The sequence below is a fragment of the Silurus aristotelis genome (genome assembly GCF_946808225.1).
Source record: "Silurus aristotelis genome assembly, chromosome: 21".
Lineage (NCBI taxonomy): Eukaryota > Metazoa > Chordata > Actinopteri > Siluriformes > Siluridae > Silurus > Silurus aristotelis.
In genome coordinates, this window is record NC_139594.1 from 16,077,573 (window position 1) to 16,096,124 (window position 18,552).

The 18,552-nt window shown below is 38.7% G+C and overlaps 1 protein-coding gene across 5 annotated transcripts in view; it reads right to left on the minus strand.

Annotated features, from left to right (window-relative positions):
• The window catches only part of vps50 (VPS50 subunit of EARP/GARPII complex), a 207,510-nt gene that overhangs the window by 83,925 nt on the left and 105,033 nt on the right, over nucleotides 1-18,552 (minus strand). For all 5 annotated transcript variants that reach the window (XM_083523569.1, XM_083523567.1, XM_083523570.1 and 2 more), the window contains exons 17-19: nucleotides 14,128-14,218; nucleotides 11,268-11,444; nucleotides 4,166-4,284 (exon numbers count right to left, since the gene is read on the minus strand). In XM_083523569.1, coding sequence (XP_083379695.1) covers nucleotides 4,166-4,284; nucleotides 11,268-11,444; nucleotides 14,128-14,218 — 387 coding nt within the window. The remainder of the gene's footprint in view (nucleotides 1-4,165; nucleotides 4,285-11,267; nucleotides 11,445-14,127; nucleotides 14,219-18,552) is intronic.

Here is an 18,552-nt window from a genome sequence, read left to right on the forward strand (position 1 = left end):
AACAACAGGCTGAAGAATAGTTTTTACCTGAAGGCTATCAGAATCGTCAACGAACTGTAATACAGTCTCACTGCAAAGCACAACTGCCAACTGACTTTGTTCCATTTCATACATATTTGCACTGTTGCATCAGTTTAAAATACTGGGACGGCACAATTCTTAATTCTCAGAACTCTAAATAAAATTGGACTCTGTACTATTGCACCTCAGTTGCACACTACTTTTCATATTTTTTGCACATCAAACATAAATTCTCCTTGTTATCCTCCGTCTTCCTTTATTTTTTTAAGAATACCTCATGCTAATATGGCATATACGTAAATACTAAGAAAGGTGAATTAAGTGACTTTGAACGTGGCATGGCTGTTGGTGCCAGACAGGCTGGTCTTTCAGAAACTGCTGATCTACTGGGATTTTCACGCACAACCATCTCTAGGGTTTACAGAGAATGGTCCGAAAAAGAGAAAATATCCAGTGAGCGGCAGTTCTGTGGGCGCAAATCCCTTGTTGATGCCAGAGGTCAGAGGAGAATGGCCAGACTGGTTCGAGCTGATAGAAAGGCATCAGTAACTCAAATAACCACTCGTTACAACCGAGAGCATCTCTGAACACACAACACGTCGAACCTTGAGGCAGATGGGCTAAAGCAGCAGAAGACCACACCGGGTACCACTCCTGACAGCTAAAAACAGGAACAGGACTTTGGGCCCATTAGTACCAATTGAGCATCGTTGTCAACGCCACAACCTACCTAAATATTGTTGCTGACCATGTCCATCCCTTTATGAGCACAGTGTACCCATCTTCTGATGGCTACTTCCAGCAGGATAACGCGCCAAGTCATAAAGCGTGAATCATCTCAGACTGGTTTCTTGAACATGACAATGAGTTCACTGTAATTGAATGGCCTCCACAGTCCCCAGATCTCAATCCAATAGAGCACCTTTGGGATGTGGTGGAGATTCGCATCATGGATGTGCAGCCGACAAATCTGCAGCAACTGTGTGATGCTATCATGTCAATATGGACCAAAATCTCTAAGGAATGTTAACAGTACCTTGTTGAATCTATGCCACGAAAGGATTAAGGCAGTTCTGAAGGCAAAAGGGGGTCCAACCCTGTACTAGTAAGGTGTACCTAATAAAGTGGCCAGTGAGTGTGTGTGTGTGTGTGTGTGTGTGTGTGTGTGTGTGTGTGTGTGTGTGTGTGTATATATATAATAAAAAAACCTCATATGCCTCATTGTTAATTTTCTTTCCTTTTTCTTCTTTCATTTTTGTTTTAATTCTGTTTAATGTATATTATTTAATATAGCTCTAGTTTTCCGGAAGCCTTATTAAAGAATTTCATTGTACAAACTGTCACTGACATCTGAACATGCGACAAATAAAACTTGAATTCATTAATAGACAAAACAATGTGGGGGGAAAAACCATCACACGCATCGACTCTGATCTTTTTTTTTCACCTCTGTATGTTTGAATGTTCTCTGAAAAGACTGGCGTTCAGCTACGTGTTTAATTGCTGCTTCCAGGTTCTGTGTGCCGCATTCAATAAAATGCAGTTGTGAACCACAAAAACAAGTCAAAAAAGCTGTGCAAATAGAAGTCAAAATAAAGCAAACTCATACTGTTATCTCCAGTTTCTCATTTATCTCAATTAAAAATTAAACCATAATTGTATTTAGGAATCACACTGAGATTCGATAAAATGTTACCCACTCATAATCAGAGAGTTCGAACGCAAGTGTGTGCTATTCAGCTAGACTTTCAAACAGGAAATTGTTCTTTAGGCTCTGCGTCAGTGGCTAAAAGATGCTAAGTGGCGGTCTAGTCTGCAATAACCAGACATACGGTATACAAATACCTTATAAAATCACGGCGTGTTTACACTAAAAAGTAATGGAAGTCGTACAGTGTAAAGCTTTTCATGCTTGAGTGAACGCTGAAGTGCTGCTATAAATAAAAAAATGTCTTCTCAGAAATAATGTGCTACACTTTAGAGAGAAAAGTATTTGGACACTTGACTTTTCCCAGCCATATGTGGTTCTTCCCCAAACCCAAATTTGGAGGCACACAGTTGTATAGGATGCTTTTGGATGTAGTAGTATTACATTTTCCTTCATTTGAAACTAGGAGACTCGAACCTGTTCCAGCATGACAATCTATAAATACAGTAGCTGTAAAAATCTCCACAAATCTCACAAATCTAGCAGAACTTCCTCCCAGAAGACTGGAGGTTATTAGAATTTTATGGTCAGGTGTCCACATAGTTTTGTCCAATATAATGTATTAAACATTAGCGACAAGCGATTTTAAGAGGGTGAGATAGCAGTGAGGCAGATGATCGAAATCTATCCTTCCTACCTTCCTGTATCCGACGTCTGTCATCATGATTTAGCTACGTAAAAATCGTACCCTATCATTCATAGATTTTATATGTATATTAGAGAAAATAAATGAGCTGCAAGCGTACCAAGGGTTAAAATTCTAATGTCGCTGCAGCTGTCAGTCGTATATAATAACCCATGTGTTATTGCCCATGTGGGTTATATAATACCCCCAGTGTGACAAGTCAAGTGTGATTGTGCTGGAAAAGGAAGTGCCAGTCTCCACAGGGGGAGAACGGCAGACTGAATGCTCACTGACTCCTTTAATTATACTGGTGATTGTGTATATAAAGTGAGAATTAGAATATACAGTGCAACCTCGATACTCGCGGGGGTTACGTTCAATGACCCCTCGCGTGTAATTAAAATAAAGGCGAGGTTTTGACTTTTCTTTTGATGGTTCCTTTTTCAAAGGAGATTGTACATGTACTGTACTGTAAACTCAACAAAAATTGTGAATTACTTGTTATAAATGTTTTACCTAGTAGTGGCTTCTACCTAGCGCACTTTGCGATACGATACAATGCCACAGAAAAATGTGATTTCGTTCATAATTAAATTAAACTTATCTTCTGGCAATCTTTGCACCCAACAGTTTGCCTATTTGCCCTGGTGGTTAAAGTATTGGCACCCTTAGATTTGTTCACTGTTGCACAGAAATCTTTTACAACAGCATGCACATGAAATCAAGTGTTCCAATATTTATTATATCATACGTCGAGACTTTTAACATCCAGTGTAGTTATTTAACAACATCAAACATACTAAAATATTTAAGCAATCTGTTTAGTTTTTCGAATCAGTCAATCAAGCTATCATATCTGTAGTCTGTTACCATTCACAGCGAATCATTTCCCAACTGTTTCATGAAGATAACGCCTCAAAACACAGCTGAATAGGTTTAAAATAAGATAATTAATCCTCTTTTTTCCGTGCTAAGAGACTAAAGATAGCATGTTTGCTCACAGGCGCTCGCAGCACACAGCGTGAGATTCAATTCCTGCTTCGAGGACCAGATTGCAGAGTTTACAAATTAGATTGTGGTGTTGCTTCTCAGGCTTACGCAATCGAATAAGGAAATGAGGAGGCATTAGCGCGATCGCTAATTGCGGGGTCTAAAAAGTCCGTGGCGATCTTTTAATTATTCGCGCAATCGCCAGTTAGCTCGACTCCAACAGCTTATTTAATATTCGCCAGAGCGTTTTCTCTGAAAGTGAGCGCGCACCCTGAAGGCCTCGGGACAATTAACAGGGTTTTTTTTTTTGTGTGTGTGTGTGTGTGTGTTGGTTGTGGCAGGATGACACGATCCGCGTGCAAGTGCTCGAGCGCTGCGTTTAGCACTGTTAGAATTTTATTTACACAACTGCAGAAAGAAGACTGCACACTGCAACATGCGTGCAGTGTCTTCAGGCAGTGCAATTTAGGCAGAGGACACCGGTCAGGTAGCAAGAGTGCTGCCCCAATCTGTACCATAAAGTTTTCCAGCTGCCAAGTCAGTATCAATGGTTTATTAAACAAAAAAGAGACACAACCTGTGCAATACGCAAAATGTATTTATTATGAAAAGCTTGTTAAATTGTGCATATTAGCCAAAAATTAAGGATTCGAACTCCATATGTTATTTAGCCAAATATATACAGTAATGGATTTACAAATATATAAATACACCATATTATTTACAGCAGCATTCAATCTTCATAAATCATGTGCTAAAAACCTTTTAATGAATTTAGCTGATATACCCAGTAATTAGTTCAAACCCAATAATATACTGACCTCTTGTTGGGTATGTCTCCAGTCTGCTCATCCACAAAGTCCTGCTTCAGTTCATCGGCCACATCACTGTCGCTGTCATAGTCCTGATACACGCTCTTTTCCAGTTCTTCAGACTCGTACTGACATGAAAAGAGGGAAAGAGGAGAAAAGTGCAGTGAGAGGGGTCAGGAAGGCTAACAGGATGTCAAGACTGTGCAGTGGGCTGGTAAACTCTAGAATGCATGAAACAATTTTTTTTTTTTAATCAACTGGACTGAACCGTTTATTTTTTATCCTTCATCTACAATGCAGATTTCTTAATCATATATATTTGTTTCCCATAAACAACCTACTGATCTCTTGGGATTTTTATATATATAATTCTCAGTAGAGTCTCTAGAGTGGTGCGAAAAAGAAAAAAATCTTCTGCATGCATTTCGATGTAAGAATTCAGGGCTGTTTCAAGCTGCCTGAAAGACCATAATAATTCAAATAAGCATTCGGTAGAGCCATGTGGAGCAGAAATGCATCACACAATGCACAACAAGCCAATCCTTGAGGTGGATAGGTTTCAACAGCAGAAGACAAAATTGGGTTCAGTCAAGACCCAAAGTCTACAGCAGGTTTATGTTATGCAGGTGTATGTTTACAGTTTAGCAGTGGTGAACAGCAACAAAGTAAATATAATCTGTTACTGTATTTAAGTAGCTTTTTCATGTATCTGTATATCACTGAATTATTTCCATTTGGGGAGACTTAAATTTCACTACATTTCAAAGTCAAACATCTTATTTACTCAACTACATTTTGCTCCTTTTCTTCTGAGTGGATAAAACTTAAAAGCGGTGATATATACCGTAATTTCCGGACTATTAAGCGCACCCAAATATAAGCCGCACCCACTGAATTTCACAAAGATTTTTATTTTGAACATAAATATGCCGCACCTGTCTATAAGCCGCAGTTTCAATGTCTACATTCAAACTAATGAACTTTACACAGGCTTTAATGAAAGACAGTGTCTGTAACACGACTTGTATCTAAACAGCAGCCTACCAAGAAAGTCATTGTTCACTGTCTTCCTCCTTCCTTTCACAACTATTTCTCTCGGGAGTTTATCTTTTGGCATCGTCGTGTGTTTAAAAATCACCATCGGTGCATCTTTTCTCCCGATGCCGTGCAGCTCAGAACACAGGTGAAGTGCGTTTTTTCATGCCCGGTTGTTTTCAGCGTGACGAATGATTCACATTTCCTGTAGACAGTCCGAGTGAGCGGCAGGTCAAATGTCAGAGAAACATCATCCATATGTATGATGTGGTGCGGCCCGATTCAGTGGGAGCGCATCTGATTTAATATAAAGAGTTTCATTGGTTCACTTTAACCTGTTCGGAAATTTCATTGGTCTAATGTTACGGGGCTCAGTTTTTTTGGTGGCATGAAGTTTGTGAAACCGGGAAAAACCCAGGAAAAATCCATAAATTAGCCGCTTCATTGTTTAAGCCGCGGGGTTCAAAGCGTGGGGAAAAAGTAGCGGGTTATAGTCCGGAAAATACGGTACTTAGCATGAACATACAGTTCTGCATGCAGAACATTTCGAAAGGAATAAATGATGGAAGAAACTCCTGACTCTTAACTGCCTCTAAACTGACTCTAAACACCCGTGGACTTATTAGAAGGTTCTGGCTTAATAATAATTTAAATATATATCAATCAGTGTTTGACTCATTATTATTATTCTATTAATAGATTGGTGTGCTGAGAGTCTTTTTTACATACTCTGAATTGATTAAGCAATGAGCCTTTTGACTAAATGTGTTCCTTGGATATTTAAGTACATTCGAAGGCAAATAAATGTTGTACATTTAATCAAGTGAAGGTTAAAAGGAAGCACTTTCACGTTTAATGGAGTAATCGTTTGCTACATGGTTTCTGTACTTAGTCCACCACTGGTCCAGAACCTAGGACCAAGAACCAATATTACTGAGACTTACATCAAAATGTTTTTGAGGAATACATGAAATATAAATTACTTCTTTTACTGATAAATTATTTCAAAAATCTCACAGTGTCTCATCTATCTGATCCATGTAATGCATTCAACAGCAAAAACTTTAAAGATATGTGGTATCTGTGGTATGTGAGAAAATGATTGAATACATTCCTTGTGGAATTATGACCCATTTACATCCAACTTGATGCAACAAAGTGTCCAAAAAATTATAATAATAAAATACCCAAATGTAGTTGTAGTTCTGGGACATAAAATAAGGCAGCTACACATATTCATAGATCAGCCACTGCAGGTTTCTCAGTGAGAATTGGATGAGAATTTGCAGTGCTGATAGTGATGTTTTATCCATTAAAAACACCAAAAGTTAGAAACTCATTTTTAGTACTACACCTCCCACTCACACACTGCTTATAATCCACCTCAACACAAAGCTCAGTGGCTGCTCAGGTGGGTTTGTGTGTGCCAGTGTGTGTGTGTGTGTACATTACACTTTCCCGTCACGAGAAATCTCTGACCTTTCAGGCTTTTTCGATATTATCACAATATTATTTGCAAAAATTGCAACCTTCACAAAAACCTGACTCTTTCTGAGAAGGGCAGAGGCGATTCTGGTTCAAATTTCTTCCAAATAAAGAGCCTTCTCCTTCTGGGATGGATTTCATCTCAGGGAGAACATAAGCGACCTGAAGAATCTATCTAAGCCGCATTCACCTCAGGGTGCTGTCATTATGTCGTCAAAGGAGCAACACTCTCTGTGTGCAATATCAGAGACTAATAACAGTTTTCTACAAGACCATCATTCAGGAAGATTTACACTAAAAATGTCAGATTCCATGTAGATAAAAATCTATATGTTCCAATTTTTTTTTTTGGTATAAATCATTTTGCAGTTACACTAAGATACCATGAGGTTTGTATTCATCATTTTGCCCCCAAAAATGTGCTTGTGGGGATTTGTGCTCATTCAGGCACAAGGGTGTCAAGTAACGTCATGTAATGATGTAATCGAGGTGAGGAGGCCTGGGGTGCAGTCAGCATCCACATTCATTCAATAAGGTTGAGGTCAGATGTATATTATATATATATATTTATACACACAAACAAAAGTAAGTACGCCCTTCACGTTTCAGCAACCATTTTAGTGTATCTTCTTAAGGGACATTACTGTAAAATGAAACTAGGGTATATTTTAGTCAATGTGCAGTATGTATGGCAGTACAGATTTACTATCCTCTAAAATAACTCAACATACAGCCATTATTGTCTAAATAAATGGCAACAAAAGTGAGTACACCCTCAGTAATACCAGCTGTACGTCATGTAACAATGCAAAGCCACACCTCCTATTCATCATGTTTATGTTTTTGTCTGCTTGGCAATTGGTAAGGATCTCTTTTTGATCAAATATTTGATGGAAAAATTAAGATACAAATGTAGAGTGCATCCAGAAAGTATTCACAGTGCTTCACTTTCTCCACATCTTATGTTACAGCCTTATTCCAAAATTGATTAAATTCATTAATTTCCTTAACATTTTACAAACAATGCCACATAATGACAACATGAAAGACGTTTGTTTGAAATCTGTGCAAATTTATTACAAATAAAAAACTTAAAAAATCATGTATATACTGTATTTTCCGGACTATTAGTGAACCCAAATATAAGCCGCACCCACTAAATTTTACAAAGATTTTTATTTTGAGCATAAATACACCGTACCTGTCTATAAGTCGCAGGTGTCTACATTGAAATTAATGAACTTTACACAGGCTTTAACGAAAGACAGTGTCTGTTACACGACTTGTATCTAAACAGTAGCCTACCAAGAAAGTCATAGTTCACCGTCTTCCTCCTTCCTTTCACAACTATTTCTCTCGGGAGTTTATCTTTTGGCATCGTCGTGTGTTTAAAAATCACCATCGGTGAAGCTTTTCTCCCGATGCCGTGCAGCTCAGAACACAGGTGAAGTGCGTTTTTTCATGCCCGGTTGTTTTCAGCGTGACGAATGATTTGCATTTCCTGTTGACAGTCCGAGTGAGCGGCAGGTCAGACGTCAGAGTAACATCATCCATATTTATGATGTGGTGCGGCCCGAATCAGTGGGAGCGCATCTGATTTGATATAAAGAATTTCATTGGTTCACTTTAACCTGTTTGGAAATTTCATTGGTCTAATGTTACGGGGCTCAGTTTTAAAAAAAAAAAACAGGAGAAATCCATAAATTAGCCGCTTTATTGTTTAACCCGTGGGTTTTAAAGTGTGGGAAAAAAGTAGTGGCTTATAGTCCGGAAAATACGGTAAGTATTCACAGCCTTTGCAATGACACTCAAAATTTAGCTCAGGTGCATCCGGTTTCCACTGATCATTCTTGAGATGTTTCTACAACTTGACTTAAGTCCACCTGTGGTAAATTCAGTTGATTGGACATGATTTAGAAAGGCACACACCTGTCTATATGAGTTCCCACAGTAAGCAGTGCATGTCAGAGCACAAACCAAGCCATTAGGTGCAAGGAATTGTCTTTAGACCTCAGAGACAGGATTGTATCGAGGCCCAGATCTGGGGGAGGGTACAGAAACATTTCTGCAGCATTTAAAGTCCCAATGAAGTTTGGAACCACCAGGACTTTTCCTAGAGTGGGCCGCCCGGCCAAACTGAGTGATCGGGGGAGAAGGACCTAAGTGAGAGAGTTGACCAAGAACCAGATGGTCACTCTGAAAGAGCTCCAGCATTTCTCTGTGAAAAGAGGAGAATCTTCCAGAACAACAACCATCTCTGCAACACTTCACCAATCAGGCCTGTATGGCCTCGGTAAAAGGCACATGACAGCCAGTATGGAGTTTGCCAAAACGCACCTAGAGAACTCTCAGACCATCAAGAACAAATATTAAACTCTTTGGCCTGAATGACAACCAGGCACCACTCATCACCTGGCCAATAACTATCCCTACAGTGAAGCATGGTGGTGGCAGCATCATGCTGTGGGGATGTTTTTTTTTCAGGAACTGGTAGTCAGGAACTGGTAGTCAGGATTGAGAGATGAATGCAGCAATGTACAGAGACATCCTTGATAAAAACCTGCTCCAGAGTGCTCTGGACCTCTGACTGGGGCGACGGTTCATCTTTTAACAGGACAACGTCTCTAAATCTAAAAAAGTCTCACAGCCAAGACAACAAAGAAGTGGCAACGGGACGACTCTGTGAATGTGCATGAGTGGCCCAGCCAGAGCCCAGACTTGAACCCGATTAAACATATCTGTAAAGATCTGAAAATGGCTGTGCACTGACACTCCACATCCAACCTAATGGAGCTTTTCAGTTTGGGCAAAGAAGAATGGGAGAAACTGCTCAAAAAAAGGTGCCAAAAAGACTTGAGGCTGTAATCGGTGCCAAAGTGCTTCAACAAAGTATTGAGCAAAGGCTGTGAATACTGATGTCCATGTGATTTTTTATTCTTTTTTAAAACAAACTTCTTTCACGTTGTCATTATTGGGTATTGTTTGAAGAAGTCAAGTTTATTTCTATAGCGCTTTTCACAACATTGTTTTAAAGCAGCTTTACAGAATTTAACAGTGTGTAATTATCCCTGATGAGCAGCCATGGTGACTGGCAAGGAAAAACTCCCTCAGATGTTATGAGGAAGAAACCTTGAGAGGAACCAGACTCAAAAGGGGAACCCATTCTCATTTGGGTGACATCAAGAGTGTGATTATAGTCTTTAAACAATACAGAACACTGGAGAGTGAGAACTAACATGAGCACTGGAATGTAAGATTATGAGTAATGTTCTTTCTACAGTCTTTTACAGTCATTTATGGTTATAAAACTAGGAGCTTCTAAGCAACTCATAAAATAGCTCAACATTGTGATCATCACAGATCCAACACCAGAAGAACTGAGAAAAATAATAAATTAAATCCATTTTGGAATGAGGCTTTAACATAACAAAATATGGGGGAAAAAAGTGAAGTGCTGTGAAAACTTTCCTGTGAAAAATGTCTTCTCGGTCCGATGTTGCTCGTGTGTGCAAAAAAAAAAAAAAAGGGGGAAAAAAAAGGCATAAACAGGCCTTCATGTTCATTTTTACTAAATTACATTTCATTAACTTACTTAATTCATGCATGAATTCAGCTCTGAATGAAAAAAAAAAGAAGAACTGAGGACATGCTACACGGGGAGATGATCATGATAATAACCTTCTGTGCTATATTGTTTTGAACACACCATGTGAGAGACCCTCCAGATCCTGAGCACTGCATGGGGTTTGTGAAATATGTTAACACATGCTGCCAGATCAACAACAGGCTTTTATAATACATGAAAATAAACATGTGAGCCCCAGGCGTTTACAGACGACAGTAATCAAAACTGTCTGGTTTTTGTAATGATTATTTATTTAACTCTATGCATTCTCAAGGTAAAAACACTTTTTTTTCACAGCCTACGCCATCGACAGAATAAAACCTTCTTGCGTGTTTTGAAATGTCAAGTGGGTTTGGAGTGAAGAGAACTCCATGCAGACACTACACCCTCCCATAAAGCTGATCTAACATGGCAGGTAGAGAAAGAGACGATAAACCACTTAACACAGTTAATTATGTCCATTTGTTTCAACAGCTCATTGTGGGTTCAGTCATGTTATCGAGAATAAATGAAGGGAGAGAACTCAAGTTCACTGAGGCCTGAGAGAAAGTGGTCACAAACAACCTGCTGCACACAACTACTCTGGAGGCGATAAAAAAAAAAAAAAAACAACAACAAAAAAAACATGTATTCTGTCATTTTCTATCATAATATAGTGTGTATTATGGATAGTATGATTCAGTGATTTGCATCGGCATCAAAGTTAAAGATGTGATTCTATTCCAATCCATAATAAAAAAATCTATGAATTTAGGAGAAAAAATAAATAAATAATAAGTTAGCTTGTTTACACAACCTTTGCTATTAATATTACTATTAATAACTTCTATATAAACCTATGAACTGGAAAAATAACGTGTTTTCTAAAGAAATAGTAGTAATAAGCTGTAATACACCTAAAATAAGGATGTAACGAACATTTAATAACTGAATAATGAGTAATAATAATAATAATAATAAGCCTACCCCATTGGATGCCAGAACGTCCTCACTCTCCTCTTCCTTATTGTTGATCTGCATCTCAAAAGGGTTTCCTTCCTGTATGTACTGCTCGAAGAGAAACAGCTGGTCAGGGTCTCTGGAGGTTGGCTGTCTGCTTGGAGACGCAGACGGCGAGCGACACTGGCCCATGAACTTAAACTCCTGCAGCACAACGGTGTTCAAACGATTACTGCAGAAATCATCAGGTTTAATGGTTGCACATTTGTTCAGTCACACAGTTTAAAGTAAAAATAACATAAAATATCAATCCAATAGACAAACGTTTGTGGACACCTGACTATAAGAGTCGTATGTGCTTTTTAAACATCCTATTCCACGTTAAGCTTCCACTTTTATAATAATGTCTTCCTGTGGAGATTTGTGCTCATTCAGCCACAAAGGTGTTAAGTCAGGTACTGATGTAGATGAGGTGACGAGGCCTGGGATGCAGTCAGCGTTCCAATTCTAATTCCAATCCAATAAGGGTTGATAACTCTATAGCAGACCACTTAACATTTTCCACTCCAGCCCTTGAACACCAGATCTTCATAGAGTTGGCTTTGTGCACAGAGCCATTATCATGCTGGAAAAGGTTCGTGTCTCCTTGTTCAAGTGAAGATCCAAGATGTTTTGTGGTAACAGTTTGGGAAAGAACCCCATATAGCTGGAAAAATCAGGTGTCCCAAAACACAAAACACAAAAAGTGTATGTTTAGTGAGTCTATTCATTTGTTAGTACCATAAAAATATGGACACGTTTTCTGATGAAAGTCTCAAAAGCGGTTTTATATTAAGTAATGTATATGTGGGGGAAAAAATCCACATTCCAAAATTATTGGGACACCTAAATTTCATTTTCCATTATCTTCTGTCTACATTAGGGGGGGGGGGGGAACCTATTTTTTTTATTGAAACATTCGAATAATATTGAACATAAGAAAATGTTCTTTGGGTTTTTTCCCACAGATTGACATCATAGCGACTCTGGGAGGCTCACAAAGGCTCGTGTTCAAATACATTTGACACGCACGTCTTTCCTGTTTCTCGATACAGCTGAGAGAAGGCGATAATCCACGCCAGGATTCAGCGTCTGGCTACGATCCCATAGTCGTAATGCAGTTTTTTCTCTAAAGTCCTGACTAAAAACTTCCCCAAAATCCACACAAAACAAATTTCTAACAGGAAATAATTACTGAGTATGCTCAGCAAATTCAGCGCCCTTTCAATAATACTGGCACCCTTGATGAATTGAAGTGAAGATGATGATCTTTTTTTTATTTGAAAGAAATCACAAAAATACTATGCTCTCGTGAAAATTGCAGTAAGAAAGTAAATGTAATTTGTTACTGTATTTAAGTCGCTTTTTTGCGTATCTGTACTTCACTGAAGTATTTATTTTAAGTCTTTTTATTTGGAGAAACTTTAACTTTATTACAATTTAAAGTCGAATATTTAACTTTTTACTCAACTACATTTTGCGAAATCAGTCGTTCCTTTTCAATTTATAAGCGGATAAAAACTTAACTGGTCAAAATTTGGCTCGGACTTGTTTTGATTGCCGTTTGATGTATCTACTTCATCACCAACATACAGTTCAGCATCAGTTCAACACCAAGCATTTTGGAAGCAATAAATGATGGAAGAAATGGCGGACTAAAACTTGCTTCAACACCAGTGACCTTATTTGAGCGATTAAATTTTTTTTAAAGAAGGTTTTTGCCTAACTTGAAATTAACCAAGTTTTTGACTCATTCTTCTTCCTTCGGCTTCTCCCATTAGGGGTCGCCACAGCGGACCATCCGTCTCCACATGCCCCTGTCCTCTACATCTGCCTCTGTTACACCAACTACCTGCATGTCTTCCTTCACCACATCCATTAACCTCCTCCTTGGTCTTCCTCTTTCCCTCCTGGTGGGATGGTGGCTCCATCCTCAGCATTCTCCTACTGATACACCCCATGTCCCTCCTCTGCACATGTCCAAACCATCTCCCTCACCTTGTCTCCAAAACGTCCTACATGCGCTGTCCCTCTAATAAACTCGTTTCTAATACTGTCCATCATCGTCACTCCCAACGAAAACCTCAACATCTTCAGCTTTGCTACCTCCAGCTCCACCTCCTGTCTTTTACTCAATGCCACTGTCTCTAAACCATACAACATCTCAGGTCTCACCACAGTCCTATAAACTTTCCCTTTCACTCTCGCAGATACTCTTCTATCACTAATATCATTCTATTAATAGATCGGTGTGTTAAGTGTAACATTGAATCGTTTCACATAAACTGAGTTGATTAAGCAAAGAGTCTTGTGATAAATATGATAATAGGAACATTACGGCCATAATAAACCATAGTACTTTGGATACTTAAGTGCATTCGAAGGCCTTTTACTCAAGTGAAAGTTTAAAGGGCCACTTTTACTTTTACTGGAGTCATATTTTAGCTACTGTATCTCTACATTAACTCAAGTAAATGCTTTGTGTACATGGTCCACGTTTTATCAAAATATATGCGCCACAGTTATTGGTTACTATACATTCATATGCATAAAATGTATTTAAAGTCTATTCCTATTGATTTTTTTTTTGTACACATGGGAGATTAGGAAATGAAGTGTTTAACTATGACTTTCTGCTTCACAAGGGCCTAAAAATGAGGTAACCCACAAGCCAAATTTTAGACATTCATTACAGACTGCTCATATTCACCAAGGGTGCCAATATTTTTGGAGAGCAATGTATGTACATGTAGTAACCGGCAGTTTTAGGATGAACTGGAGAACCTCGATGTGAGGTTTTGTTGTTTCTGATCAAAACAGCCGCCTCAGGTGAAGTGCTGAGACTTACGTGAAGTTGAGTGATACTGAAGTTGGACTTCACAGGACACAACTCCCACGTTTCATTCTCCAGAAACATGCGCAACTCCTCCAGGCGGGTTCTAACGAAGAGGAAGAGAAAGAGAGAGAGAGAGAGAGAGAGAGAGAGAGAGAGAGAGAGAGAGAGAGAGAGAGACACACACAGAGATGGAGTTTACTTCAAGAAACCTGAGGAAATTGGTGAACGATGCGATCATTGCTTCTGAGGAAGAAAAGCACCTTGGTTTTGTTCAAACCACCACCACAATGTTTCCTCCCTGTATATTCAGCAGCAAGGCTCAGAATGATGGCGGCAAAAAAGAAGACATCAGTGTTAATAACGCAAAGCATGGAAGATCACAGCCAGAGGAAAAGGAGGTTTTAGAGCTCCACTACATCATCATCATCATCATGGGGATGTGGAAGCTTAGTGGCGAAGGCGTCGATTTTGAATCCGAAGGTCAGGAGTTCAAAGGAGTCCAAGCCACCACTTCCGGGCTCCTGAGCAAGGCCCCTGACTGCATAGCTGCTCAGTTGTACGAGTGAGATAAATAGAATTTGCTCTTGTTGTAGGGCTGGGTGATATTTTGATATTGTGATAAATATGTGAAAAGACGTTGTTGCTATAATGTATAATGACATTTTATTTGAAATATTTTACAGTTTTTTTTAATAGCGTATCAAATGTTTCGCTGTTTGCTGTTTTACATAATTTTAAACAGGGCCTCACTTTCAGACGTCCATGTAACGCTACCTCTAACGCGCGTTGAAATGCTAACGCAGCACTTTAGAATGTTTTTGTTAGTAGTTTTTCCGTGGCGATGTAATTCTTTCTTTCGCCATTACAAATATTATTCACTGCATTACGACTACAAATGAGACCGACATGCAATCAGCTTTCTGTTATTGGCACCAATCGCTCTTGAATTGTATTTATATATAAGATAAGAAAAGATAAAATAAGATAAACTTTTATTTGTCCCACAGTGAGGAAATTTCTATGTTACTGCAGCAAAAGAAAAGAAATGATGCCCCACAGGAGCTCAATATTGTTCAGGTCTGAAAACATACTTGGCCACTCCATCATATTAAACTTTACTAACAGCCATGTGACTGAATGGATCTCCACAAATCTCCAGAAGGACACTCCAAAATCCAGTGGGATATCGTCATAGAAAAGTGAAGGTATTATAACAGCAAATGGAAAAATAAAATCTTATATTTTATGTATTTTTTTCCCTTTTTCTAGTATTTATAGAGTTTTTTAATAGGTTTAAAACAGTTTTTTTTTTAATCCAATGGAAGAAAATCGGACTATTGTGCTATTTATTGCAAGTGTTACTTTTGTTGTTTTTTTTTTTTTTTTTTTATCAGTCACCACAACAACAGACATGAGCTACGGCTCTGTTGCTTGTTCTCTTGGAAGTGAGAGGCACCCAGCTGTTTATGCAGATGTACAGGAACAATTCCTACCCAGAGATTTTGTCGTATTTTTTTGTAGAAATGCCACACAAAATCCATCTCTACGTGACTGTATAAGCTGCAACCCTTGGGCCCTTGAGCAAGGCCCTTATCTGTGCTCCAGGAGCGCCGTATTATGGCTGACCCTGCGCTCTGACCCTAGCTTCCGAGCGAGCTGGGATATGCCAAGAAAGAATTTCACTGTGCCGTAATGTATATGTGACAAAAAAGGCTATTCTATTCTATTAATACAGTATCACACTGTAAAACACATTGCATTCTGTGGTGGGATGTTTCCAAGCTGTTTAAGCTACTACACATCTCTGTGATGATAGGCATAGACATCTGTGCCTGTGTGTGGTTTTATTTGGAAGAACAAAATGAACAAAAACCCAAAATAAAGGATCTGTGATAAGATCATTCAGAGTAGGTGAATTAGTGAAGCGTTTGTGAGCTTTGGTTAGCTTTTCCTTTCGCTTGGAACGGCACACGACGGAGAAATGATGATATAACTCTGGAGAATCTAACGTTTGTCCCTGTCACAAGGATCGGTGGACTTTGGAACATGAGAAGATGGATAAATACATGTTTGTCTGAGTATTTGTACAGTATCTAATCCTGAACAAAAACATTACTCAACTTTTCACTTTATGCAAAGCAAAATTCTCTAGAGAACATTCAAGCTGAATAATCTGATGAAGCTACGATCTTAATGTAAGACCAATCTGTCCTCTATTTCGGTTTCCGGCTCATTTTAGAATATATTGTAGTCTGACGCCATTTTTTTTTAGATCTTTTTTGCCCCCTCTCCCTCCATTCCATCTTAGCTTTCTCCAGTTGCAGGTTCCTTTCCAGCCAATTGGTGGATTACAGAGAATTGTTGCACCGATTGAGGATGCAGATGTCACAAGAGAGACGGGGCTTCCAGAATTAAAGGGCCACCACGAGAGTTTTGGTAGGAAACTCGCTGCTTAGCATTGACTTCTCTTTGTATATTGACTCTTTAGTGAAGTCAATGTGCAGCTCGTATAGCAGTATAGATTTACTGTCCTCTAAAAATAACTGAGATCTGCCAGCACTGCTTGACTGGTACCACCTTCTCTCAGAATAAAAGGTAAGTACACTTCAATGCTCTTCTCTGTTCTGTCACCGAGGTGGTGGACTGAATTTCCCCAAGATGTCCGTACAGTGGAGTCCCTGACTATCTTCAAGCGACGATTAAAGACCTACCTCTTCCTGAAACACTTAAATTTAGCACTTTCCAAGTGTGCTTTGTAGAATTCAAGAGTTATATTTATATCAAGTTTGTAATCTTGTGTACCAGTGTAGATTTATTCATTGCTAGAGACTCAAAGCACTTTTGCACGTCGCTTTGGAATGCTAAATGCAGCAAATGTAAATGTAAAAATATCTTAGCATACAGCCATTATTGTCTCAATAACTGGCAACAAAAGTGAGTACACCCTCAGTGAACATGTCAAACCTGTGTCCAAAGTATCAAGCGTACTCTGATGACTTTCACTGAATAGAGTCAGTCAGGGTTGTAGAGTCCGGACAGTAGCTGCTGGTAACCAGCCTCAAGCAGACTATCAAATGACCAAATAATGAAGTCATGGTGAAACAGTGTTTGGACTTAATAATCTTCAGTTGGGAAAAGGCAGACTCATAAGTGGAGATTTGCAGTCACTCGATTAACGATTAGAGTACTCGATTAACTTGCAGAATTATAACAGACAAATGTCATACTTGCCTAGTTTCTTTTTTTGTGACGTACAGTAAATACCCGTTTAAATTTACTTCTCCAATTCATTGGAGAAAGCACAGAGCTAAAACCGCATGCTTTGCGTTACGTCCCGCAGGACCCGCGGGGTACCAATCCCAAAGCAGCCCTCTAGCCTAGACGTTAAAAGGGTAAAGCAACAACTACATTAAACATGAGATCTACAACAGTAATATGTGACTGGTCACATGGTCCATCCTTCAGTTCAACAGGGGTTGAATGAGTTCCTTCTCAATTCACTTGTATTATCTGCACTGTTAACCGTTAATTGCACTTGGATAGTTTTTTAAATAAAAACTATCAAAGCTGGAATTTCAGCTTGCATGTTCATTAAAGCCAATTTTCTGCTCTTTTTTTTTTTCTTAAGTTTAAGTTTAAATCTCAAAGCAAGTTGTTTTCAATTTCCTAATTCTTTTACTGTTCTTTTCGATTCAGAATTGTGTGATTATTAACAATATAATGTCAAATAATTAAATAAATAAAGCAGTTACATTGCGACTGCATTATTTCACTGTTAAAAAAAAACAATATATTACTGTAAACAACAGTTTTCTGTAAAACAAAATATTACAGTAGGATACTGTAAATGGGAAAAACAGCACTATATTGTAAATGCTGATTACGGTAAAAGTGCTGTAAAAATACAGCAAAATCGCCAGTATTTTACTATAAACTAACTCTGAAAGGTTTTACAGTGTGGACATGTTCAAATTCACAGTTTTTACAGTCGATTCCCAGTTAATGAAAATCTCTAGTCGCATCATTTCTGCCATATGACATGGCAATGTGTATCTAGCGGTGCCTCCGACGAGCAGACAGTTAATCATTTTTTAAAAGCAACCCAGGAATTTGCAGAATAATAATCAAGATATAAATCTCTCCCATGCCGCTAGTAAAAAAAACCACTGTGTTTATTAGTGACGGTAAGATTCACGGATTTGCATAAAAGTTAAATCAGATAACTTCAGATTAAATTCGATTTCTCGTCGCTAAACCGTTTCTCGAGCGCGTTCTCTCAGCACCGCTGCTGCTACGTGAATATGACGCATAACAACGCTACGGAGACCGAGGCGTGTCCTGAGACTCACATAGAATACAGATTAACATTGCAGAGGTAGAGCTGCGTCTTCCTGTAGAGAGAACAGGAAAAGAACATCTTTTATTTAATCTTTATTT